This window comes from Salvelinus fontinalis, chromosome 39, assembly GCF_029448725.1.
Source record: "Salvelinus fontinalis isolate EN_2023a chromosome 39, ASM2944872v1, whole genome shotgun sequence".
Lineage (NCBI taxonomy): Eukaryota > Metazoa > Chordata > Actinopteri > Salmoniformes > Salmonidae > Salvelinus > Salvelinus fontinalis.
In genome coordinates, this window is record NC_074703.1 from 16754920 (window position 1) to 16779874 (window position 24955).

Below are 24955 nucleotides of genomic sequence, written 5' to 3' on the forward strand. Positions count from 1 at the left end.
CACGATATCAATTTGTGCCAATTGTGTAGCCTACCTGGAGCTGGCAAATGTATTTAATAAATAGCCTATAACTTCAGTTTGTTGTTGTAGCCTTATGTTATTATGCAATTATTAATGGCAATGTTTAGTTAATTAAATTGGAAGTTATCAATTGTAATCATGGTCACAGCTCAATGTCAGTTTCATTGAGGACTTTTCCCTGAATTTAGATGTTGGCCTACCAGGGGCTATGGGCTACCTGCATCTAGTTCAGCAAACCAAGGCAAAGTTGAATTGCAATTATAAACACTGATTTTAGTCAATAGCATATTCCTATTGAAATAACAAGTCAAGCTCGCAAATAGGCCATTTATAACAGTTCGTAGTCTTAACATCTGGCACATAATAATGGCACAATTGCCAGAAAATAGTGTTTATTGGACAGAGATTGAGATCCTCTGTCCAACTTTCATCACTCAAACTCTCCTGTCGGATTTATCTATAGTTATGCACATGCACAAACTGGATATATTTAGTCCTGAACGCTGATTGGCTGACAGCTGTGGTATATCAGACTGTATACCACGGTTATGACAAAACATTTATTTTTACTAATCTAATTACACTGGTAACCAGTTTATAATAGCAATAAGGCACCTCAGGGGTTTGTGGTAGGCCAATATACCACAGCTAAGGGCTGTGTCCTAAGAACAGCCCTTAGCTGTACTATATTGGCCATATACCACACCACCGTGGGCCTTATTGCTTAATTATAGCAGCCAAAATAAGTTAAATCGACATCCATTGATGGAAAATGTTTAACAAGGGTGAATTATCTTTTCTCTTGCGACATATTCTTAAGCTCAGAAGAATCATTATTTTGATGGAAAACCGAATTTTACCTCAGCCTATGTCCTTACAAATTATGTCAATATTCCTTCCTAACTGCTAGATGGCGTTATGGAAAAAAGTGTTTATTGGATAAATGTGGCAACTCCTCTCTTGCTGTGGAAAAAAAAACATGGGGGAATAGTTCTCCGGCCTTGTGCGCGGGTTTTTAGGGGTCATTGGTTAAAAATATTATCTTCACCTGACAACCCTGGTGGTTCTCATTATACACCAATAACGCCATAAAGCAGGGTTCCACAACTGGCAGCAATGGTTGTTTTATATTTGCTCCCCAAGTTTTCTGAGCAAAAAACCCCGAATATTTTTGTTAATTTTTATTTGGACATAAAATACTAAAAACACCAGGAGATCAGCTGCAAGTGATTTTAATTTGAGAAATATGTTACAATTATTCCCAAGCATAATTATAGAGAGACTTGATCGTATACAAATGTAAGCAAGATTTGAAATCATTACGTTTCAGTGAAATATTACATCTGTTTGGGATTCTTGCGGTCAATTTGCAGTCAAATGATTTGTAATTATGATCCCTGCCATGAAGCAAAGGGAAAGGCTTTGTGCCAAAAGTTCCCCAGAGCGGGCCTTGTGATTAAAATAGCGTCACGGTAACAACAGTAACAAAATTGGAAAGCGTTGAAGTTCCATACCTTCTCCGACTGAATGGGCAATCCCCAAGCATGAATCGTTTACAAAAATGTAAATTTCGGCATCCCTGGCAATCTTTGGATTTGCACAGTCGAACTCCAGTCTTGGCTACCACCCTTTCCTCTCCGTTAAAAACAACAAAACAAAATTTCGCTCTATTCGTAATTACATCCCGCACCGAGACTTGCAAGTCACTGTAAAAATTTGCATGTAATTCATCGACGTTCATTGATCCACGATTAGCACAAATAAGTTTAGTTATTGTCGATTCCGTCATTTCTTCAACCCGTTAAACACAGCTATATTCGTTCCATATGGTTCGGAACTCTGACGAGGAAATGATGTGTTGAGAAGGAAGCTGGTGAATGAATCGAAAACGAAACTTAGTATAACCTTACTGATCATTCCTCCTTCTGCAATGCAATAAAGCGTTCATATTGCACAAAATAATTTGCAAGATCTTGACACTAGCCAATGTGTTATAGTATTTATATAAATAGGCCTGGAATTTTTATCATTGGAGTGTAAATACGGAGGTCTACTATCGCCTGTCTACTGTAAAAAATACCAACTATGCCCAGTAGATGTCAGATGCATCCCATCCAAACTCTAGGCCCAGGGGAAATTCATGTCAGTCAAATTACCTACAGTGATCAGAATTTTTTAAACATGTAACTATCAATATATTGCCATGAATTTGTTGCAATTTGCATCCATACATTTGTGCATAATTGTTTATAGTGTTACTCTACAAACTATGCGAGTGCCAGTTGAGGTTGCTGAGGGAAGGATGACTCATAATAATGTCTGGAATGGAGTCAATGGAATGGTATCAAACACGTGGTTTCCATGGTCGACATTCCAGACATTATTATGAGCCGTCTTCCCCTCAGCAGCCTCCACTGATGATTGTGCTGCCGTTACCATATGCCAGGGAGTTACACTCACGCCTGTACAGCAAGATTGAAACACTCTCATATTACATTGGTGGCAGAGGTGGGATAGCCCCTGTTGTCTCTGGCCTATGTTGTAAGTGTACCATTGAACGCCATGTTGGGCTTCATGCAAAAGTACACATAGGGAGAGTAGGGCTAATTTGCTGATAATAGGCATATAATATCTTACATCAGGAGTACTCAGCTCTTACCCTGCGAGGTCCGGATGCGAGGTCCGGAGCCTGCTGGTTTTCTGTTCTACCTATTAATTAAGTCCCAGGTCTAAAGCGGCCCCTCAAAAAATGCCATGGAACTGGCTTCGAGGTCCCGAGTTGAGTTTGAGGGGCCTACATGCATAGTATAATTGAAAAATGTTATAGAGGGAAAATATTGTTATGAGAGTTTTATTAAAATATGAACCTTTTGGAGGACCCCCTGGGACCTCTTGAAACCCCAGGGGCCCCCAGTGGCACATTTTTATTGAGCCCACTTTTGATGGCTATGAATGGACATCTCATTTCAAACTCATTCCACGGAGTGCCTAGTGTCTGCAGGTTTTTGTTTTTTCCTTTCAATTAAGACCTAGACAACCAGGTGAGTGGAGTTCCTTACTAATTGGTGACCTTAAAACTTCTTATGGCTGCAATCTCGTTAACGGGATGATGTGACAACAGCCAGTGAAAGTGCAGGGCACCAAATTCAAACAACAGAAATCTCATAATTAAAATTCCTCAAACATACATGTATCTTATACCATTGTAAAGGTAATCTTGTTGTTAATCCCACCAACGTGTCCGATTTCAAATAGGCTTTACAGTGAAAGCACCACAAACGATTATGTTAGATCACCGCAAAATCACAGACAAACACAGTCATTTTTCCAGCCAAAGACAGGAGTCACAAAAAGCAGAAATAGAGATAACATTAATCACTAACCTTTGCTGATCTTCATCAGATGACACTCATAGGACTTCATGTTACACAATACATATATGTTTTGTTCGATAAAGTTCATATTTATATCCAAAAACCTCAGTTTACATTGGCGCCATGTTCAGAAATGCCTCCAAAATATCCAGAGAAATTGCAGAGAGCCACGTCAAATAACATAAATACTCATCATAAACTTTGATGAAAGATAAATGTTTTACATAGAATTAAAGATAAACTTGTTCTTAATGCAACCGCTGTGTCAGATTTCAAAAAGCTTTACGGCAAAAGCACACTACTCAATAATCTGAGAACAGCGTTCAGCCACAAAAGGAAGCCATACAGTTACCCGCCAAATTGTGCAGTCAACAAAACTCGTAAAAAGCATTATAAATCTTCACTTACCTTTGCTGATCTTCGTCGGAATGCACTCCCAGGACTCCCACAAGAAATGTTAGTTTTGTTCGGTAATGTCCATCATTTATGTCCAAATAGCTATTTTTGTTAGCGTGTTTGGTAAACAAATCCAGTCAGGAAGCGCGTTCACTAAAAGCAGACGAAATGTCAAAAAGTTCGTAACAGTCAGTAGAAACATGTCAAACAATGTATTGAATCAATCTTTAGAATGTTTTAACAAATCTTCAATAAAGTTCCAACCGGAGAATTACATTGACTTCAGATGTGCGATGGTACAGAGCTCCCTCTCATGTGAACGCGCATAGTCAGAGCATGGTCAGGTCATGGCAGACCTGACTAATTCCTGTCTCCTTCGGCCCCCCTTCACAGTAGAGGCATCATACAAGGTTCTACAGACTGTTGACATATAATGGAAGCCGTAGGAAGTGCAAACGCATCCATATCCCACTGTGTATTCAATAGGGTCTTGGTTGAAAATCGACCAACCTCAGAATTCCCACTTCCGGTTTGGATTTCTTCTCAGGTTTTTGCCTGCCATATGAGTTCTGTCATACTCACAGACCTCATTCAAACGGTTTTAAAAATTTCAGAGTGTTTTCTATCCAATACGAATAATAATATGCATATATTAGCAACTGGGACTGAGGAGCAGGCAGTTTACTATGGGCACCTCTGTGCAACTTTCATCCAAGCTACTCAATACTGCCCCTGCAGGCATAATTAATGCATCGCTCAAGTACAAGGGTGGAGTATAACACGCAGACACTCAGCCCTCCGTGTGTAAACATCATCGGCAATATCCAGATATGGGGTACACCTTTAAGAAAGAAGTGGCTGCAGAAGAGAGTCTGGCTGCAGGCTAGACGAAAGTGTGTTTCTCGAATATAATTATGTAATTGGCAGCCTGGATCTCGTAGGCGTCTCTTTCTAGCAATGAACCATTTGGAGATCTTTCTCCCCAATAAGAAACGCCTACGAAACTCGGGAAGCCAATAAGATAATTATACGCAAGAAACGCCTTTTTTTTATCCAGGCTGCAATCAAACCCTCTGTAACAGGGGGGCTGGGCTCAATACTGAAATTCACGTCATTTCGCCGTTTACACGTCCAAGTCAATGAGCAGCACAACGGAGATGTCTGCCTTTTAGACCTGTCTTCCAGGAAGAGAATTAACCAACGCGTCGCCGAAATGTAGAGCACAGCACCAACAGAAAACAAAGAACTTTCACGCGTTTATGATAAACATGGTTATATAATGGATCGATAACAAACCGTAAACGTATTTATTACGTGGCCCTGTAACCCTCCCCAAGTCAGGGAGTCGGGTGTGGGTGTTTTTTTTCTGGTTTATTTCAAAGAGGAGAACGGGAAAAGGAAAGTGGGAAGAAGAGAACTTCCTGAATTTAGCGAGACATGTCAGAATCCTCATCGCAGATCATAACAAAGGTATTTGGTGATTTTATAAAACAGAATCAAGTTCTAGGACCCCGGGGTGAGATGCGCTTGACGCAGTCGTGTTGTTGACAACTGCATCGTGTGTGTTGGTAATCATCTGTTGCTGAGGGGAACGTTGTAGACTACAGCAGCAGGGGAACGTTGTAGACTACAGCAGCGCCTGGTAAGTCCATCCATGCTGCGCTACAAGTTTACCGACTTCGCAGCACACCTAAGATAAACGTTTTTCGTCACGACGTTCGTTTTCATAGGCTATTGGTGCTTTCAAGACAACTGAGAACTCGGGAAAAAACGAGGTCAAATCATGACGTCAGTGATCTTGAGGTCGGAAAGTCGGAGCTATAGAAAGATGCCTCCGTTTCCGACTTGGAAATCCCGAGTTGGATGACCATTGAAAGATTTTTCCCAGCCGGGCTGTTTTTTTTCCTGTGTTGTCAGTTGTCATGAACGCACTGAAGTCAGAAGTCGGAGATTTCAGAGTTCCCAGTTGTTTTGAACGCGCCATATGGCTTGTTTGAAAACCACCAGAAATGTGACTATCCTTATGGATCATATTAGCCTACAATTAATGTTATTGGTTGAAACTATTCATGGTAATATAAATGTATCTGTCACAATTATATAGCATATACACAGGTAATTCATTTTCTATAGAATACATTTTGTATATGTAAACCTGACATTTTTAGGCGTAAAACAGTTGCAGTGCATAAATGCATGGTGGTTATCATGTTATTACATTACAGTAAAGGTCTAAAGATGTCTCTTCAAATTTCAGGTGACAGGGAAACTATTTGGGATTGTTGAGATGCACCCTAGGAGAGTAGGCCTAAAGATATTTTGGAATGATATTGTTTTGCAGAGAAAAGTAGCAGAGTTATTGTAGGCTATATGTATGCCCCTAAACACACACACTCACACACAAACTAACTCTCTTGCCCCCCCCCCCCTCGACCCCACCTGTACCTGAACCCCTTTTTGACCGTACACAACCTTGTCAAATCTGGGCTGTACACATGCAAACTCTTCTAAAAGTAAGACTTGATATAGGGTATTATTGTTGGCTATAGGCTACCAAAATACATTAAGTATTCTTGAAGAGTAGGGCGGTCTGTATAATAAAATGAGATTAAAAGCTCATTGCTACACATGCCACAGTGAGTTCCTAGTACAGTATGCTAATAGGAACTAGCCATTTTAGATTGACTGGTTGAATGAATCACCAATCCAAGTTATAAGATGCTGCTGTTGGCAAACGGAGAGCCTATAAACATCACATTCAGCAGCACTGATTGGCCCATACATACTCACCTGTTAACTGTTGCTGTCCATAGACGGTGCAGAGTAGAAAGAGGAAAATAAATGATGTTAGAATACCATTGTACACAACAGCACATGCATACATTGTCAGGTTGACAGGTTACATTTTGTATAAGTAAATGTGCACAAATACCAGTAAGTTCAACCTCCTGTGGCTGGCTGCATTGACCATGCAAACACACCAGCATCTTTCTCCAAATAAGTCTAATACGATTTTATGAATAAAAAGATTGGCCCTGTGTGGGTACCTTATCACTTAGATAAAGAATGTGTAAATGGTCTTATAGTTTCTCGGTATGGTGATTCTCAGGCTGTTTGGGTTTAAGGATGGCTTTCGGGGAGGTTTGTAACTAAGGCATGCTTTGTGTCTCTGTGTATCTATTCATAGCAGGAGAGGCGCTCATTCAGTCCTTCCTCCGTGAGCCCCCTGCCAAACTCCACTTCCTCCCCCGTCCATGCTCCCACGGCCAGGCCAGCCAGCCGAATGGAGGACGAGCCTGCCAGGCTGCCCGTGCACCTGCGTGAGTCACTCACACAAACATGCAGACGCACACGCACACACAACTCATGACACCCACAGGCGCACACAGAGAATACATGACAGTCATAATCAACAAACAAATCTCTTTGTCATTTCAGCCTACATTTTCTTTATCCCATAAACATTTGTTTTGAGAGCGTTTGACCTCAGAAAATGGCAGATTGAAAGCCATGATTTACTATAGCTACTTGCATGTCACGTCATCACTCCAACTGGCATCACTCTCCGCATGTGGACAGACAGACCTACTCATGTATCCCTCCTCTGAGGTGCTGAAGCAGACCCAGGGTCAAGGACCAACACAAGACGTCTTTACTGAACCATAGCAGAATCACTGTACTGGAACACTACACAGTAGAACACAGTGGAATGCAACACAGCAGGACAGTGACAGCCAACACAACTCAGTACACAGCAGCACCGCAGTGTTCAGTACAATAACACCTCAGGGTACTGAAGGACAGCACACAACACAACGTAGCTCAGTACAAGAGAAAAGAGAACAGCACAGAATAATAGCCCAGTGTAATGGAGGAGTATAACATGTAAAGAGTTTAGGAGAAGAAAGGAAGTAGGAGATGGGTTGGGCTGGGGAGAGTCTCGAAATAGGAGAGAGAGTGAGGTATTATAGGACAAGACGGACAAGAAGGAAAGCAGGGAGAAGGCTGTAAATATGAGGCAAGGTAAAGAGAAGATTTGTATTGAGAGGGCAGATGCGTATATTGATTTACTGTGCTACTTTACATTATTGTGCACTGATGAGGAAGAGCAGCAAGTAAGAATTTCACTGTATCATTTACACCCGCTGTATCCTGTGCACGTAACGAATAAACTTCGATTTGAGGTGTTTATTGACCTGACATGGTTGGAAAAGTGAGAGAATTGGTGGAAACCATGTTTTTTTTTTTTTTACCTATTCTTAAGACCAGTAAAATACCCAAGTGCCTCAAAAAAGAGAGTAGGGAAGGGAAGGAAGAGGGACAAGGAGAGGAGGGAACATGACAACCATGTACTGTCTGGTGGAGCTGACGGCAGGTCTCAACCGGCCACTGCCTGAGCCAATAAAACAACAGGCGGGGTTGGATCACGGCCAGGATATAGACTGGGTGTTTATAGAGTTGTAGAGTCACTGGGCCTGCTCTGTGTGAAAAACTATTAATGTTTAACCAGGCACCTTTTAACGTGTATGACTTTTAGGGCTTAGAAAGTAGTGAGATTCGTCTTTGTATTTCTTCAGTGAGTTTGGATATAAATCTTCCCACTGGGCACAGATGTCAATTAAACGTCTATTCCAAGTTGGTTCAACGCAATTTCATTGAAATGACGTGGAAACAGCGTTAATTCTACCAGTTTGTACCCAATGATTTGTCGTGGGAACTTTTGAGGCTAATTGACCTAAATATTGGCGGTTTGTTGGTGTGTTTGGCAAAGATATGGTACAGTACTCATAAATTATACCAGTATATTAACACACTTTGTGGTAAGCTCAATTTCTAATAGAAATGACCTGTAGTGTCCATGCACGTGGACCATATAGAGGAAATTCCCCATTTCTACTTCCCCTTCTGTATTGCCATAGAAAAAGGAAGAATCTCTGGGCGTGGTGAATGTGGTCTGCTGGACTGTGGGCTTCGATTCAACTTTTTGTTTGAATCTTTAGATTAGGCAAGATTTCCCTCCATTATACATGTTGACTCTGTCTTTAACTCTGTGAAATATATAAACTACCCTTCACCTGTAGGCCTTCAGTACTCAAACCTCTTATTAGAACCTTCTTTGGCTCAAAGCCATCGCTCTTCCTGAAAGAAAGAATGAAAGAGGGGAAAAAAAGAGGGAGAGGAAATTGCAGTGGGCAGAAATCCGCCTTCTCCATTTCCTGAGGAGGAAGTGGATTAGATCAGGGTGAGAGTTGCAGCCTTCTCCTCACTCTCAAAGAAGGCTACTCTTCTTTTTAACCCTTTTAGCCAGGAGTGTTAGAAACCACCCCACTCTGAATGGGAGAGGTTTGCCTCTCCCTGTGTGTCTGGGTGAATGTTCTTGAAGTGGTGAAGTTAGGGTTACATTTCTCCATCACATTGGCGGATTTTCACGTTAATCCTCCAATTTCCTGTCTGTTAGCTGTCTCATTGTTGAACTATAGAACATGCACATGAAAAGAAAATAAGCACAGCTGTAAAACACTTAATTCTACTGTTTGGTTGCACTAGATGTCAGCGCTTGAGTGAAGTGGATGGCTTTTCAACCCTCAATTCCATTACATTAATTGTGTTTACTTAATTGTCTTGCAATGTGTCAGCCTCAAGGTCACCCGCCTAGCAGACACTAAGAAGCATAGCATTCAGGCTCACCGCAATAAGGGATTCACGCTATTTACTGACGTCACGACAAGTCGAGTGGGCACTGATGGGGATGTAACATTGAGACACCTGTGACAAGTTCAAAGAATATGGAGTGAGTGTCTATGGGAATTTGTATTGAGAGTACAGTTTACATTAAACATGGAAGCTTATTGAACATGAGAAATCTCTTGCTGGGTGACAGAGAAAGAAGCCTCCTCTTGGATACTTGACTTGCTGCTGTTTTTCTTTGTAAACCTTTCTCAATAGATTGTGTTTGCTTTTCTCACAGCTGGGTTTCTACTGTGTGTGTGTGGGTGGGTGGCTGAGAGTGTGTGTGTGAGACTGTTTTTGGGCACATGCATGTTGGAGTTGGTGTGTGCTTGTGTATTAATCGATCTCCTTGTGTGTGCATGTCCACATATCACTCTGTGTAATTGTACTGTGTGTGTGTGCCTGCATACTAGTTTGTGGAGTCTTTCTGTATGTGTAAAGATGTTTGCGTGCATATCAACGGTACAGTATACACAGAAGGGTATTTGAGTGTCTTGTGTGTGTGCAGTCATTGTATATGTGTGACTGTGTGTACGCCAGTGCCTTTCAGAGGGGAAATTTCCTGCCCCTGGAAGCCGTTCTCATCCTCAGGAATTTCCTGAGTGGGCAGACGGCGCTTCCTGAATAAATGTTGTTGTTTTTCCCCCCTCGTTCCCTTTTCTCCCTCTGAAAGGGAAACTGTTCTCACATGCCAACAGCCAAGTGGAGAGCAGCCCCCTTCTCTTCCTGTTTGAAACACTCCACATGCCATCATGGAAGGAAGGGGGTTTAAGAGGAAAGTGTGGGGCATAGTTCCCCACCCTAAACCAGGCAGGGAGAAAACTGAGCCCACCAGACTGATTGATGCTTAAAAGACATCGCTATGTTGCTAATGCTACCCATTCTGCCTTTAAAGGGCGACTGCAGTTCCTTTGGCTTTGTTTTGAAGATTGCTCAATAAGAAATGCTAGAGACCATAACTGAAGCCAAACCAGAGTTGTCTTGGGGGTGTGGTTTGATGTGGGTGTGTTATGTTTGTATATAGACCCTTTCCAGTACACGACACACTGACAGATGCATGCTGCAGTAAGAAAGCCATCACCATCTGTGCCCATTCAACATAGCCTAGATTTAGATTTTATTACTTCTAAAGAAAATAACTTTTTGGGCTTCTCATACACTTACAATTATGTTTTGATTATAGTTATAGTCAATAAGATTATATTTGGTTGTGATCTTTGCAAAATAACTGTTTTGGATGCCACAGTTGTTAGCTAGAATGCTAATGATCATTGACATAGTCTGTAGCAAAAGCTAACCAACGAGTAATTTTACTGGTAGAAGTTCAAGTGTTTTTAAAGTAAAATGCAGTTGATTTGTGATGATGACACAAACATTCATACGAGCCTTAATGTCCCATTATAATCCAAAAAGAGTGTGAAATGCTATCAAAAGCAACATGTTAATAGAGGCTTTTTTTGCTGGCGTTCTATAAGAACTTCCCCGTGTTCTGCCACCAACTTGTGCGTATCGCTCTCGTGAGGCAATGTTTGCAAACACAGAAATGGGTCTATTGTACCTTGGCAGGTGTTTGTCCCTCCTGAGTCACTGTTGCAACAACAACCACTTCCTCAAAATATTAATTAATTTAGACGGTTTTGCAGAGGAGGTCTTAGTCGCACAATTTTGCATCTAGCTAGGCTGTTTGGTGCAGTAATTCTTAAGTAAAAACATTTGCATGAAAAACTAGTCTGTGCACTGCATACAGTCTATCAAGCCGGGAAAGTCTGGCTCTGAGCTCAGGACTGATTTCTGAGAACAATAATATCTTTACATCTGTAAACTGTCAAACTATTGTAAATAAAACACAAGCAACACACTGTTTATCAGTGTACAAAATCACTTGCTAGCTAGCAAAGTTCCAACTCTGTGTTTGTGAATTAAGATAATAAGTAGAAGCTAGCAGGCACATTGAGCAGCCAGGCCACAATCAGCTTATTAAGTCAGTGGCGAGTTGTGTGCTTCGGTGCTGTTATTTACATTTTTTTACTTTCTCACCATCTATTACCAGAATGTGAGTCTGTCTGGCAGTTTTTAATAGGGAGTCATGTTCCAAAACAAATCGCGGGGGATACGAGATGCTTGGAATGGGTTTTGGAATATTGAGAAGTGCTCTCTGATCGTCTCATTTTGCCCCAAAAAAGTGTCCGACTCGAGTGATTGACACTATCAAACATAATCAAGTGGCCACTTCATAAAGGGCTTAGGGTCAAGGGTTACTTCAACATAACGTTGGCGAATCAGTTGTCTTATGTAAACAAGTCTGAGGTGCTGTGTAATGGGCAGATCTGTTTTACTGTCTGGAGGTTCTGGCTGCTACGATTGGATAGAGCGTGTGCAGCTGATGGAGGCAAATCAGTACAGCTGCTTCTCTCGTGTTAGTGGGCATGACCGTAATCCATACCCAGCCCCCCAGTAAGTCGCGACAAACTCATTTGCAGAACTCCGTTTTGGATGAGACTGACTTCATGACCAAAATTATCCTATTTATACGTTGTAGATAATGTTGACCTGACCCTACAATTGATGTTTCTAACTCATATCGATGCAACATATAACCAACTTCTCTGGTTTTAAACGGCCTAAGGGGCAGTTGACATTTTTAAGTGAAGGGCCTACTGCAGATGTCATTAGCATAGATGACATGCTAATTTCCATGACATTGTGGTTTAGTACAGAATAATTCTGGATTGAACAATGAGGTCAAATTGAGAACAGCTATTCACTTGAACATCTCTGAAACGTCTAGCTGGGCTGATGTTTGTTCCTAATACATCTGCATAATTTCGTATGCAACATGTCATATATATATGTTATTGTTCAAACAGACAAAACAGAGCTAGCTATGCCCTTAAAATGGTTCAACAGACTACCTTTTAAAATCTTATTGAGCACACTGGTTAACAAATGAGAGCTTAGAGCCATAGAATACCAACCAAGGACTTAGAATAAATGAAATGTTTGAACAATAACCTGTATCTAGCATGTACACGTTCTGTGGTCTGTTTTCCCAAAGAGAAGAAAAGCATGGTAGGTGTGCATTTAAGATTCACAAGTGTAGCTTTTTAGGTACAGCATTAGTACAGTACTACTCGTTCCTACATTTTCTAAAAGAGGGTTGGCCTTCTCTTATAAAAACGCATAAGTAGAATCAGTGAAGGCAGGAACTTGTTGAAAACAAACTACAGTACATGAGCCAGCTTGCCCCCAAAGCACAACATACTATCAAACAGGTTGCGCTACTTCCTGCCCATAAACCAAGCGTTTGATTGGTAATCTGTTTTATGCTTGTTTTGACTGGATGGAGTCCAATCCGGCTGGATTTGGAACACACAGTTTCCGATGAGGTAAAGTATGTAGTTTGCATATTGACCTGGAGCGAGAGAAAGGAGGGGGGATAAAGTGAAGGACAGAAACGGGAGAGTGAGAGAAGAGGGTGTGAGTAAGGGAAATGTGTAAGGTGTTACACCCTCATGTCTGACTCACAAGGTCAAAAGGCCTCCTCTTCTCCCTCCTACCCTGCTTGAAGAAAAGCTATTTTCAATCAAGAATGGAAGACAAAATCCGCCTCTTCATTCAAGAAGGAAAGAAAACATTTGCAGCAAAGGTGAATGACTATAGAGATCATTGATTCAGGAAACATACTTTTGACCAGTCCTTAGCTGTCAAAAGCATTTGCCAACTTCTACAGCATTTACAGTACATTCAGAAAAAATATTTTCTTATTCATTCCAGGTAAAACTGTACACACACACTACTGGTCTGACCTTTAGAGGTCTACAGAATGGACACATATTTCACATATGTATGTTATGTTTTGCTGAGAGAGGAGTTAAAGAGGTTGTGGAGGGTAACAACGAAACAAGATACCAGTGATCTCATCCCTTCTCTCCTTCATTCATCCCATGCGCTTCCGAGTTTCCCCGGCAACAGCGTGCATCACTGTGTGTGTGTGTGCGGGGGCCTGCAAATCCACAGAGTGAAAATTGTGTGTCATCAGAGAGGATTAGTAGCCCACGGTTTAGTCAAGGGCCTTTCGGTTGGATCCTCTGGTCGTGTTCGAGAGTGTTTCATCCCATACACAAACAGACTGCACACCAGAAACCCGAGATGGTGTCCAACAAAGACACGGATGGTGAAACGAGAGCGGGGGCTGAAATTGATTTGGTCATGAACACTGAAACAGTAAATCTGCAGGTTCTTACACAACTGAAATGTGAAAAGGATTGGGCGAAAGGGGAAACTTCTCTGAGCCTGTGAGGGACAGAGTAAGATGTGGGGCTAATCAAAGAGGCACTGCCACTCTTTCCTCCTGATCTTTTTCTGGCTGCCTCAGCTTCTCTCTTTCCTCTCTCTCTTTCTCACCATGTGTTTGTCTGCTGAGTCTTAATATCCGTTTCTCTTCCTGTTGGTCTTCTTTTTTCTACCACTTCTCCGTTATTGTTTCTGGTTCCCATCACTCTCTCTATCCCCCCCTCCCCTGCTCTATCATTTTCTCTGTCTGCTCTCTCCGTTGCTGCTGACTGTTGATAAACCTCACAGCGTCGCTCCCTAACCTTACCGTAGGAAGTTTCCTGTGCTGAAATGGAGCCCATGCTGGATCGCTTCCTGCCCAAGCGTGTTTGCCCCCCCCCCCCCCCTCGCTGGGCCCTGTGCAGATGGCTGGGTCCGGCAGGCCGGATCTCAGTGGAGTTTTGGCAGCGTTATGCCTTCCCTCTCTTTCTCCTCTCTCTCTCTCCAGCCCTGGAGAGAACATACTATGGCAGTGACCTCACAACCAGGGCCTCCCTGCACGCCGTACGCATCACTAAGGTTATGTGATTAAGGGGTCACCCGTAGGCGACACAGCTGGTGGATGCTGAGCATATGGTAATTAGATCTGTTCTCTTGTTAGGTGCTACCTTACTGATGGTGTTTGTTCATGGGAGTCAATGGCATTGTTCGGTTGTTCAATCTAAAATCTAGAGCTGGCATTAGAATGAAAGGATATGAAAACATATTTCATTGGGACATTCTAAAATCTCTACAAACAATGGGCTGTAGTCCTCATGTTATTCTTGAACACCGGTATCCAACTGTTGTATGATTTACACCTTTACTCATAAAAGGGCTCTTTACTTGTCATATGTGACCCATCGGGGGCCAATTGGCCCCTGAATGAAAATCCAGCTCAGCTAGATAACCAGATGCATGGCCCCTGTGACAATCTGTAATATTTTTCACAGACTGGTTCTGGCTTGACTGTTTGTGGAGACTATCTAAGTAGACCCTGTGTAGTGATGGAAAAGGCTGCATAAAACATTCCATTAGACATCAAGTTGTTCACTGGCTATATAAACTCAGCAAAAAAAGAAATGTCCTCTCGCTGTCAACTGCTTTTATTTTCAGCAAACTTAACAAATGTAAATATTTGTCTGAACAAAACAAGACTCAACAACTGAGACATAAACTGAACAAGTTCATGTGACTAACAGAAATGGAATAATGTGTCCCTGAACAAAGGGGGGGGGGGAGGGGGTCAAATCAAAAGTAACAGTCAGTATCTGGTGTGGCCACCAGCTGCATTAAGTACTGCAGTGCATCTCCTCCTCATGGACTGCACCAGATTTGCCAGTTCTTGCTGTGAGATATTACCCCACTCTTCCACCAAAGCACCTGCAAGTTCCCGAACATTTCTGAGGGGAATGGCCCTAGCCCTCACCCTCTGATGGGATTGAGATCCGGGCTCTTCGCTGGCCATGGCAGAACACTGACATTCCTGTCTTGCAGGAAATCACGTACAGAATGAGCAGTATGGCTGGTGGTATTGTCATGCTGGAGGGTCATGTCAGGATGAGCCTGCAGGAAGGGTACCACATGAGGGAGGAGGATGTCTTCCCTGTAATGCACAGCGTTGAGATTGCCTGCAATGACAACAAGCTCAGTCCTATGATGCTGTGACACACCGTCCCAGACCATGATGAACCCTCCACCTCCAAATCGATCCTGCTCCATAGTACAGGCCTCAGTGTAACGCTCATTCCTTCGACGATAAACGCAAATCCGACCATCACCCCTGGTGAGACAACCGCAACTCGTCAGTGAAGAGCACTTTTTGCCAGTCCTGTCTGGTCCAGCAACGGTGGGTTTGTGCCGGTGATGTCTGGTGAGGACCTGCCTTACAACAGGCCTACAAGCCCTCAGTCCAGCCTCTCTCAGCCTATTGCAGACTGTTTGAGCACTGATGGAGGGATGGTGCGTTCCTGGTGTAACTCGGGCAGTTGTTGTTGCCATCCTGTACCTGTCCGGCAGGTGTGATGTTCAGATATACCGATCCTGTGCAGGTATTACACGTGGTCTGCCACTGCGAGGACGATCAGCTGTCCGTCCTGTCTCCCTGTAGCACTGTCTTAGGCGTCTCATAGTAGGGACATTGCAATGTATTGCCCTGGCCACATCTGCAGTCCTTATGCCTCCTTGCAGAATGCCTAAGGCATGTTCACGCAGATGAGCAGGGACCCTGGGCATCTTTCTTTTGGTGTTTTTCAGAGTCAGTAGAAAGGCCTCTTTAGTGTCCTAAGTTTTCATAACTGTGACCTTAATTGACTACCATCTGTAAGCTGTTTCACAGGTGCATGTTCATTAATCGTTTATTGTTCATTGCACAAGCATGGGAAACAGTGTTTAAATCCTTTACAATGAAGATCTGTGAAGTTATTTGGATTTTTAGAATTATTTTTGCAAAATATATGTTTCTTTTTTTGCTGAGTTTAGTTATGTCCATACACTATATTCTAGATAAACTTTCCCTTCACAAATCCTGCCAATCTCTATTCTCTATCTCAATATAGAAGGGAAGAGAGAAATGGGAAACTGGCAGTCTGAGACGTTTCTTTTTATATTGATTGTTCCCTGTATAAAACGTCCTTTGTTTGACGGGCGGGGGGGAAGCGATCGCTCTGAAACCGCGCACGGGTTCAGATTACTCCTGTGACAGTGACATTGCGCGCGCCGCCGGGCAAAGATAACAGCTGTCCCATTCCAAGAGGAAGTGTTTGAGGCCTGGCGATAAGTGAGACGTAGAAACTGCTGCTCTTTGTCTGGTGTAGGTGTGATGGATGCAGCTCTGGTGGTTTGCTGTGTGTGTGGTGAAGCACAACGATACTGTAAATCTGTTCACAGGTTACAGCCTAGTACAAATGTATAGATGTATGAATGTAAATATAGGCGACCCAGTACCCAATGACGTCATCTAGATCATGGCTCTCCAACGCTGTTCCTGGGGAGAGACTCTTGCTACAGACGCGAAAGAAAACAGTTCCTGACAAACAACAATGACTTTTCCGTCAATGATTTATGTGCTAAACATCTCGTACTCTCAATTGCAAAACGATGAGCAAGACTGGGAAAACAATACGACTTGACTAATATGCCAAATAAACCCATGGTAAGGCTTTATAGCTGATATGAATTACAAGCTGTTTACTTTCTAGACTTCTAGTGCTCTCCGATTCCCGCGGTCACACACCATTGTTTTCCCTTTGAATACTATTTATTGTTCATGTGTGGGTTTAACGAAAAATGTAATGTGATTTTTATGACATTTCCTAAAAGAATGTATAGAATGCACCTGAAGGTTTGATTTAACCACGTTGTTATTGCTTAGGTTACACGGAACAAGGTTACATTTTCAAAGTCATGGTCCCGGACACACATTTATAGTGAGCGTTGATTTCTGGGCTATTGCTCAGTCACTAATGCGTTTGGCCGATCCATCAGTGCAGATGTTTCGCTCTCGTAAGTTCCCACGGCAGTGAAAAATATTTCAGAGCCTGAAGGGTGAAAAATGTCAGAGCTGTTTCCTCTGGTATTCCTTAGTGTGTCCTTGCCATTTATGCACTATGCATTAGATTAGTCTAATACATATGTAGTTATACACTATGTTTTAGACTGACTGAGAGAAAGCCACAGGCTTTCATTTGCAAAATAAATCTACCAAGGTTAACTCACAAATATTGACAAACATTAAGCAAATATGAAATGAACGCGCTGTATGTGAGGATGCATGACTGAAGATGAATCTTTCTTGTTCGACACCTCCATTCCTGCACTCTGCTTATCTCACCTCATACCCTCCCCCCTTCTATTCCCCGCCCTCTCTGCCTCTCTGCTAATCTTCGAATCAATCCCTCTTACTTTGATCTCCTTCCCTCATTTCCCTTTTTACTGCCACCTCTGTCTCCTTCCTCCCTCTCTCCCTTTGCTCCTTCCTTTACTTCCCCCCGGTCTCCCTCCTCCCCAACACTTTACTCTCTCTCTTCTACCACTCATCTCTCACTCCTCTCCCCCCTCGCTCCCTCCACCCCCAGGCCTGCAGCCGGTGTTCTGGAGCAGGGAGGACGTGGGCCAGTGGTTGCACTGGGCCGAGAGGGAGTTTGCCCTGCGGCCCAACACCAGCGGCAGTTTCCAGATGAACGGCAAGGCCCTGCTCCTCCTCACCAAGGAGGACTTCCGCTACCGTTCGCCCCACTCCGGTACGCCCACCTCCCACGGCCCTTATTAATTCAAACGGTTGCTATGTTATTAGAACATATTTCTAACAACATGCTCATGTTTAACAATAATTAATACTGAAGGGGGAATGACTTTGGAGAAATGGCACACTGACCTAAGATAATGGCCATGTGTTTAGGGCATTCACTGAATGTCTTTGATAGACCTTTAGCCTATATTTGTAAAATATGTCGATAGATCTGCTCAGCTGGAAGAAAGCAGATGAAGAGCAATATCAGGTGATTTAGCAGCTGCCTTATTGGAGTTGCTGTCTGTCTTTATTGTTGGGGGGAGGAAGTAGGAGACTGGTTGGGTAAACGGCCGATCAGGAAGTGCAAACCGAACTCAACCGTCACCTGCTAACACCAGGAATTTCCCCTGCAGTGCCGTGTTAAACAGCAGGGCCAGAAAGTGAGAACTGAAAGGGGTTTATGTGTGCAAGTGTGTGTGCCTTCACTTCCTTTATGAGAACCATTTCCTTGATGTTCTGACGGGAAGCCTCTCAAATTGAAGTGAAAAAACTCCCTCCATTCTCTTGATTCTCTTTGAGGGAAATACTCTCTCAGAGCCCTTCATATACAGGTAGCGAGTTAAATCTTTCAGGGTGGCCTAATAATGCAATTTTGACACCATTTTTAAACGGTGTTATGCTAATGAAATCTCTGTTGTAGAAGATACTACAGGCTTTTTTTCTTATCTTCTGACACAATCAACCTAGCCTTAACACAGGAATCTAGGAGTGAGTCACATGGTTGGTTTATGACTAGACTTGCCATTAGGATTCTGTCACATCCATGACCACCTCAAGTAAGCTGCTTTGTAGGAGAACGGATGAGGTACGGAAGTTGTTAGGCAATAATATCAAGTCTTGAAACGGTCTCTTGGCAGGCTGACTCATTAGCAACACTATGACTCTTGTCTTTGTCTGTTGGCATCATTTACCATCTGTTTGGTCCACACATATATTTTAAAACTTTTTAAAATCCTTTTGATGACATTGATTGACAGCTGCTGCCATGTCTATGGGGTGCACCATTGGAGGAGCTCATACGGTAACGTCTGACCTCTAACCACTGACCTGTGTATTCTGCAGGGGACGTCCTGTACGAGCTGCTGCAGAACATCCTGAAGCAAAGGAAGCCGCATGTCTCCTACCCCTCCACCTACTTCCCCGGCAACTCCTTCCACCCTCTGCCAGAGGGAGCTCTCCAGCACCACAAACTGGAAGGTCAGTGATGTTCATTAGGGCACACTGTAGCAAAAGGCTTTGTAATGGCAAGTTAAAATCTGTGTTCAGACAAGTTCATGTTGTACATTGCGTTTCACTCTCCCTACTGAACACCAGCCTGATGGTGTTCTTGAGATCACACTTACTGAAGGAAGAATGGAGAGCGATGATTACAGGAAAGCGTTGAATTGAATGGGGGGGAATGCGGTGGCGTTGAGTTCAATAACCTTAGGATGGCTGTTGATTATTGTAACGTGATCTTAGAGAGCCAGTCCACTTGGAAAGCATTTCTCAGACCAATATGAAATCAACTTATTAGCCTATGGGGGGAAAGACAACAACATTTGAGGCCCACCATGGAGTGGAATATTGAACGCATCACCATTGCGTTACTTTCCTGACAATATTATTTTGTTATTCATCAATCTTGTCTGCCAGAAGGATTTCGCAATTCTATTCTTGCCTAGGGGAATTTGTCATATGTAATTCCCCCTGAAGAACCCAACTGATCTGACTTCTGTTTCACAGGAGTTACTCAACAATCTTAGACGGTGGCTTCAATTCAAGTATTTAATTACACATGATTAGCGAAAATCAGTTGGTCATGTAGCAATACAATTGCGAGAAAGCTTCTCGAGTATGCTTTAAGTGAATCTGACAAAAGTAACAAGTGGTTCAATGGTCTACTCTAGAGAGAGGTGGTTAAGTCTACTATCCACCTGAAAAGAGGAGGGACTTCACCTTCTTCGTGCTACACTTTGGACTCCTTTCCCTGCATGGATAGAAGGAAATAGGAGGAGCGAGGGGAGGGGAGGAGAGGTTTGGGGTAGGAGTGTTGACAGTGAAACCTGCTCCACAAGGAAATTATTCTATATTTAAACAACCTTTGGTCTAGGAGTTGATTATCTACAGTTCCTCATCTCTACATGTTTTATAGGGGAAGTGATTGGGTTAGACGATTAAGATGCTCAGGACTTCCTTGTTGTTCGGTATGCTAGTTTTGGTATGCAGAAGCAAAGATATTTCTTTCTTGCTTAGAGGCAAAGAATACTAGCTATTCACATGTAAACACTAAGTAAATGTGTACTGTACAAGTTGTAATGTCCTACCCAGTAGAGGGCAGTCCAAATGAATCACTAATAATCTACCACCCACATACATTGAGACATGATGAAGTTTGTAAATGTGTGTAGTGACATCTACTGGACATAATGTAAATATGTTTTGAAACATATATCCTAGGTAGCCAAGTGGTTAGAGCATTGGGCCAGTAACCGATAGGTTGCTGGATCGAATCCCCGAGCTGACAAAGTACAAATCTGTCGTTCTGCCCCTGAGCAAGGCAGTTAACCCACTGTTCCCCGGGCTCCGAAGACGTGGATGTCGATTTAAGGCAGCCCCCCGCACCGGTCTGATTCAGAGGGCTTGGGTTAAATGCGGAAGACACATTTCAGTTGAAGGCATTCGGCTGTACAACTGACTAGGTATCCCCTTTATTGCAGAAACGGTACGGCGGACACCACGCAGTACAGAGCTCCAACCCCAGCACCCACCCACCATTGAGCTCCGACATCGCTCCCGCTCGCCACACCACCCCGCTCCACGCCTCTCCCCCCTGGACCCCAACTACCCACGCCCTGGTGCCGAGGACCACCTCCAGACGTCCTCCCAGCTGCCCGACAGCAACCACCACCTGCCCGAGGACTTGTACACTCTATCAGTGTCCCCGGTTGCCCCTAATGGTCGCTGCACCACACCCCGCGAGGCCCCCTGCCCAGGCAGCCCCGGGTGCCAGGACGCTGCCCCGCCTCGTGTCATCCAGCTCATGCCCAGCGCCGCCATGCACCCCCTGCTGCTCAGCCCAGGGCGAGGAGGTGGTGCTGGAGACTTCAGGCATGGCCGTGGGGGGCCACCACTTCAGGCCCCCAATGAAAATGGGCGTGAGGGGAAGAGCCACATCCAGCTGGTACTGGCCCACCACCAGCAGCACACTCTGCATCAGCAGGAGGAGGCGCTCTACAGGAACCACCACGTCATCGTGCCCGTCTTGCCACCAGAGGAGCAGGCAATGCCCATTGGACGGATAGCAGGTAACTAACGCTCCTAACTACTCAGGGTTCATCTTAGAGGGGGGTGGTCAAGGCTTCAACCAACTCTGGAGGAAGTGTGGCTAGAAAACAGTTGAAGTTAACAGGTACTGTCTGAAATGTGTCACACCTCTAACGTGTTTGTGTTCCCAGACTGCAGGCTGCTATGGGACTACGTCTACCAGCTCCTCTCAGACAGCCGGTACGAGAACTACATCCGCTGGGAGGACACAGAGACCAAAGTCTTCCGCATCATGGACCCCAACGGCCTGGCTCGCCTGTGGGGGAACCACAAGGTAACGAACTACACCTCCCAGTGTTTGATTGGAAAAGGCATTTTCCCGCAGTGCTGGTTTTCTTGAAGTTCTGTGTTAACATTCTATCTTGTTCCATTGGTTGTAACAGAACAGGACCAATATGACGTACGAGAAGATGTCACGAGCACTGAGACACTACTACAAACTGAACATTATCAGGAAAGAGCCAGGACAGAGACTCTTATTCAGGTATGGTAGGGTTTAGTTAAAACCCAATTATTATTTGAAGTAAAAAAAGAAATGTGTGTGTATGTATATGTGTGTATATATACACACACACTTGTCCAGTTTGAGTTAATGATTAACCACTGTGTGTATGTGTGGTTCAGGTTCATGAAAACCCCAGATGAGATTATGAGTGGACAAACTGACAGGCTGGAGCACATAGAGTCGGACACAGATGATCAAATCTACATCAAAGAGGAGTGCTAAGGCCTCTGGGAAATGGAGTCCACTAAAGCGATTAACTACTACAGCCGCTGATGCCTTTCGGAAAGCAGCTCGAACAATCGTTTCAAACCGAGAGTGCCCGGACATTCACTCTACCCAAAACTCAGAGGAACTTGATGGTGACGTCTCTCTGCCTTTTAAAACTTTATAAGATTTTCTTTCCAGACAAATCTTATCAGTTTTCTGTCTTAATTCAAGGAGTTCAAAGGACCTGGTGAAAAGTATATCTCATAAGACATTCCTTTTCCCTGAACTGCCACAGCAAATCAATCATTTCATGCTTGTCATGTCATATTGTTGATTTTTCTTCCCCACGTGTGCATTAAGTATAAGAAAATGTTGCAATTTGTGCAAATAATGGGAGGGGGTGTGTAGCTGGAACGTTTTCACCACCGAATAAATCTTTTTAAATAATTTGTATGGCTGACCTCTTTAAAATGCATCTGACCTTATTGCCTGAAGCATAAGTCTAGCAATCATTCCTGAAACGATTGAATGAAGTGATATGTAGGCTAAATGTATGGTGACTTTCTAAATCTTTTTTTTTTTAACATAACTGCCAACATCAAGTTTGGACCTTATTCTGAAACAATCCACATGGTGGCAATGCTGCACCACTTTTGACTGTAAACCAACATAGTTCACTGCACTGTAGTCCAAGTCCAGCTCTATTGAAGTTCACAAGGAATTAAAAGTCCAATGCAGCCTTTATCATCTCAATGTCAAATCATTTCCGGGTAACAATTAAGTACCTCACTGTGATTTTTGTTTTCAATTAAAATGGTCAAAAATAAACAAAAATAGTAACTTAGCAAAGAGCAATTTCTCATTATCACGTTCATAATTTCACACTATTATTCCATCCTCATAGTGTGGAAATATATATACAACACTAGAAATTCACGTTTTTGACTGCACTGCGCCTTTAAAAGGATTTAATTAGTCTGTGTGTGATACAACCACACCTGTTCTCACATAAGACAATTAAAAGGTATACAATATATCTACTTATGCAAAACTGGGTCCCCTAAGGCTCACATCTGCCAAAGTTAAATTAAATCTTACACATTACTAGACCAATGCAAATAATACCCTTAAGCTATAATGTCATGTCTCTTACAACTTTCAAAAATCATATTTAACGATATCATGATGCAATTCAATGTCATGAATCGAAAATCCCATTGATCGTATTTGCGCAAAACTGAGCAAAGACATTTTTGTGTAGTCTCTTGATATGATTAACCAATGTAGGCTTATTAGTGTGTTTACGCCAGTGGCGATGGATAGTGTTAGTGGCCTTGTGCGACTATGATGGGTTATGCCCGAGTCTGTGATGAGCGAAGCGGTCGGTAGGTGTTTGTTTATATGATAAATTAGTGCGCACCGCGTGCGTACAGTCAGTCTCTGATGGAACTCCGTGGAATACAGACTGGTGCCGCAACTGAGGCAGAAGTCGGGACAATTTAACTTCAATTTTGAGCTTATTACTATTTTTATTAGGTTATATTTTATTTTCTCTCACTTCAAGGGTGATCACACTCCGTTAAGACTGGGGAAAAAATGATGACAGTGTATTCACACATTGGACAATAAATAGCCTGACTATCAGAAAGCATAATAGGACGAGAAAGCACCTGAATAATTTTCTGTGCTCTATCAATCTACAGTCAAGTATTTGTTCCAAGAAAACGAGCAGTGTTTCATTTGTGTGCGCGTGGATTTAATTTCCGGATATCTATCACTGTCAAGCAATATTGGACCCGTCCTACACAAATCTAGGCTGTGCTGATGTCGCCCGCGGACAGACGCACCGCTGGATTGTAGCAGTGCCGATGGATTAAAGGGCAACCTTAAAACCTTTGGAGGGCGCGAAGGGAGCGGGGCAGCAGGTATGAAAGCATCATTTTAGCATACTTGGTCAATTTTGTGCGCCCTATAATGATCACTACTGACACTTTTATTTCTATTAAAAAAAGTGTGCGCAGTCGAGCACCATTTTATTTTTTATTGCGTGCTACAAGAGAATTGGTCTACAAGGAGCTCACCTAATAGGTACATGCCATTTCAACGTCTAGTTTTGATTTACATTTGATTGAGTTGTAAACTAACGTGAATTCAACGTGAAATAATCAATGTAACAGGTTCAAAGTTGGGTGAAAAAAATAGGACCTTTTTTTAGTTAATTACTTTTTGCAAATCCAATCAGTTTTCCACGTTGATTCAACATCATCACATTAGTTATTGTTGAAATTATGTGGAAACAACGTTGATTCAACCACTTTTTGCTCAGTGGCCCTTCTCAAAAAGTGCTTAACTTGAATCTCATCAAAATCCAATCAAGTCTGAAATAATTAGCGCATTAATGACTGTGTTCGTTTTAAACTTGATGTTGATCAGACAAGGTCACAGCATGAGTTTAATTGCCAGTCAATCGCCCTCATCTCGAGAAAGTGCACCTCGAATGATGTGTGGACCTGCATTTATTAGGCTATGCCAACTGCATCTGCTCATTATTTATTTTTTCTCGATCAAAAGTTTAACCCCTGAAATTTCTGACATCATTGTAACTATTTAGATGATCTTTTGTCCCCTAAATATGGTTCAACTGTCAAGTTAGTAGTCTATTTGGTCTTGGGGCCGTTAATAAGGGAAAACCATATATGGTGATTCTCCATCCACTCATTTTATACACAGACATCCATTGGTCTGCCGACAGTGCAACCATTGTTTATTCAGTGGGCTGCCATACAAGATAGAGCTGCCTCTTCAACATTGGTC

At 42.9% G+C, this 24955-nt stretch overlaps 3 protein-coding genes across 7 annotated transcripts in view; 2 read left to right on the forward strand and 1 right to left on the reverse strand.

The window, feature by feature from the left end:
• LOC129838942 (protein mono-ADP-ribosyltransferase PARP12-like) overlaps window positions 1-2101 on the reverse strand; it is a 28665-nt gene extending 26564 nt beyond the window's left edge. For both annotated transcript variants that reach the window (XM_055906219.1, XM_055906217.1), the window contains exon 1: window positions 1536-2101. In XM_055906219.1, the coding sequence (XP_055762194.1) occupies window positions 1536-1810 (275 nt within the window). In that variant the 5' untranslated portion in view covers window positions 1811-2101. The remainder of the gene's footprint in view (window positions 1-1535) is intronic.
• A 2544-nt stretch (window positions 2102-4645) lies between these two features.
• On the forward strand, window positions 4646-22588 carry LOC129838314 (transcription factor ETV6-like). 4 transcript variants are annotated; one of them, XM_055905222.1, is made up of 8 exons: window positions 4646-5261; window positions 6979-7111; window positions 17909-18073; window positions 19186-19320; window positions 20823-21410; window positions 21561-21703; window positions 21813-21913; window positions 22054-22588. In XM_055905222.1, the coding sequence occupies exons 1-8, from the start codon at window positions 5229-5231 to the stop codon at window positions 22154-22156; spliced, it is 1401 nt and encodes a 466-aa protein (XP_055761197.1). In that variant the 5' UTR covers window positions 4646-5228; the 3' UTR covers window positions 22157-22588. The 4 variants fall into 4 exon arrangements, with proteins under 4 accessions (XP_055761197.1, XP_055761198.1, XP_055761199.1 ...); XM_055905223.1 differs by having other exon boundaries at window positions 6982-7111; XM_055905224.1 differs by having other exon boundaries at window positions 4650-5433.
• An 867-nt stretch (window positions 22589-23455) lies between these two features.
• The window catches only part of LOC129838508 (chemokine-like protein TAFA-2), a 52171-nt gene continuing 50671 nt past the window's right edge, over window positions 23456-24955 (forward strand). Inside the window, exon 1 of the mRNA XM_055905532.1 lies at window positions 23456-24066. The gene's annotated coding sequence lies outside the window, so the exon portion shown is untranslated. The remainder of the gene's footprint in view (window positions 24067-24955) is intronic.

Coding starts and splice junctions, on each gene's coding strand:
- LOC129838314 (XM_055905222.1), top strand. CDS start 5,229: ATGTCAGAATCCTCATCGCAGATCATAACAAAG. Junction 5,262..6,978: donor CATCGCAGATCATAACAAAG/GTATTTGGTGAT, acceptor ATCTATTCATAG/CAGGAGAGGCGCTCATTCAG. Junction 21,411..21,560: donor GCCCATTGGACGGATAGCAG/GTAACTAACGCT, acceptor TTGTGTTCCCAG/ACTGCAGGCTGCTATGGGAC.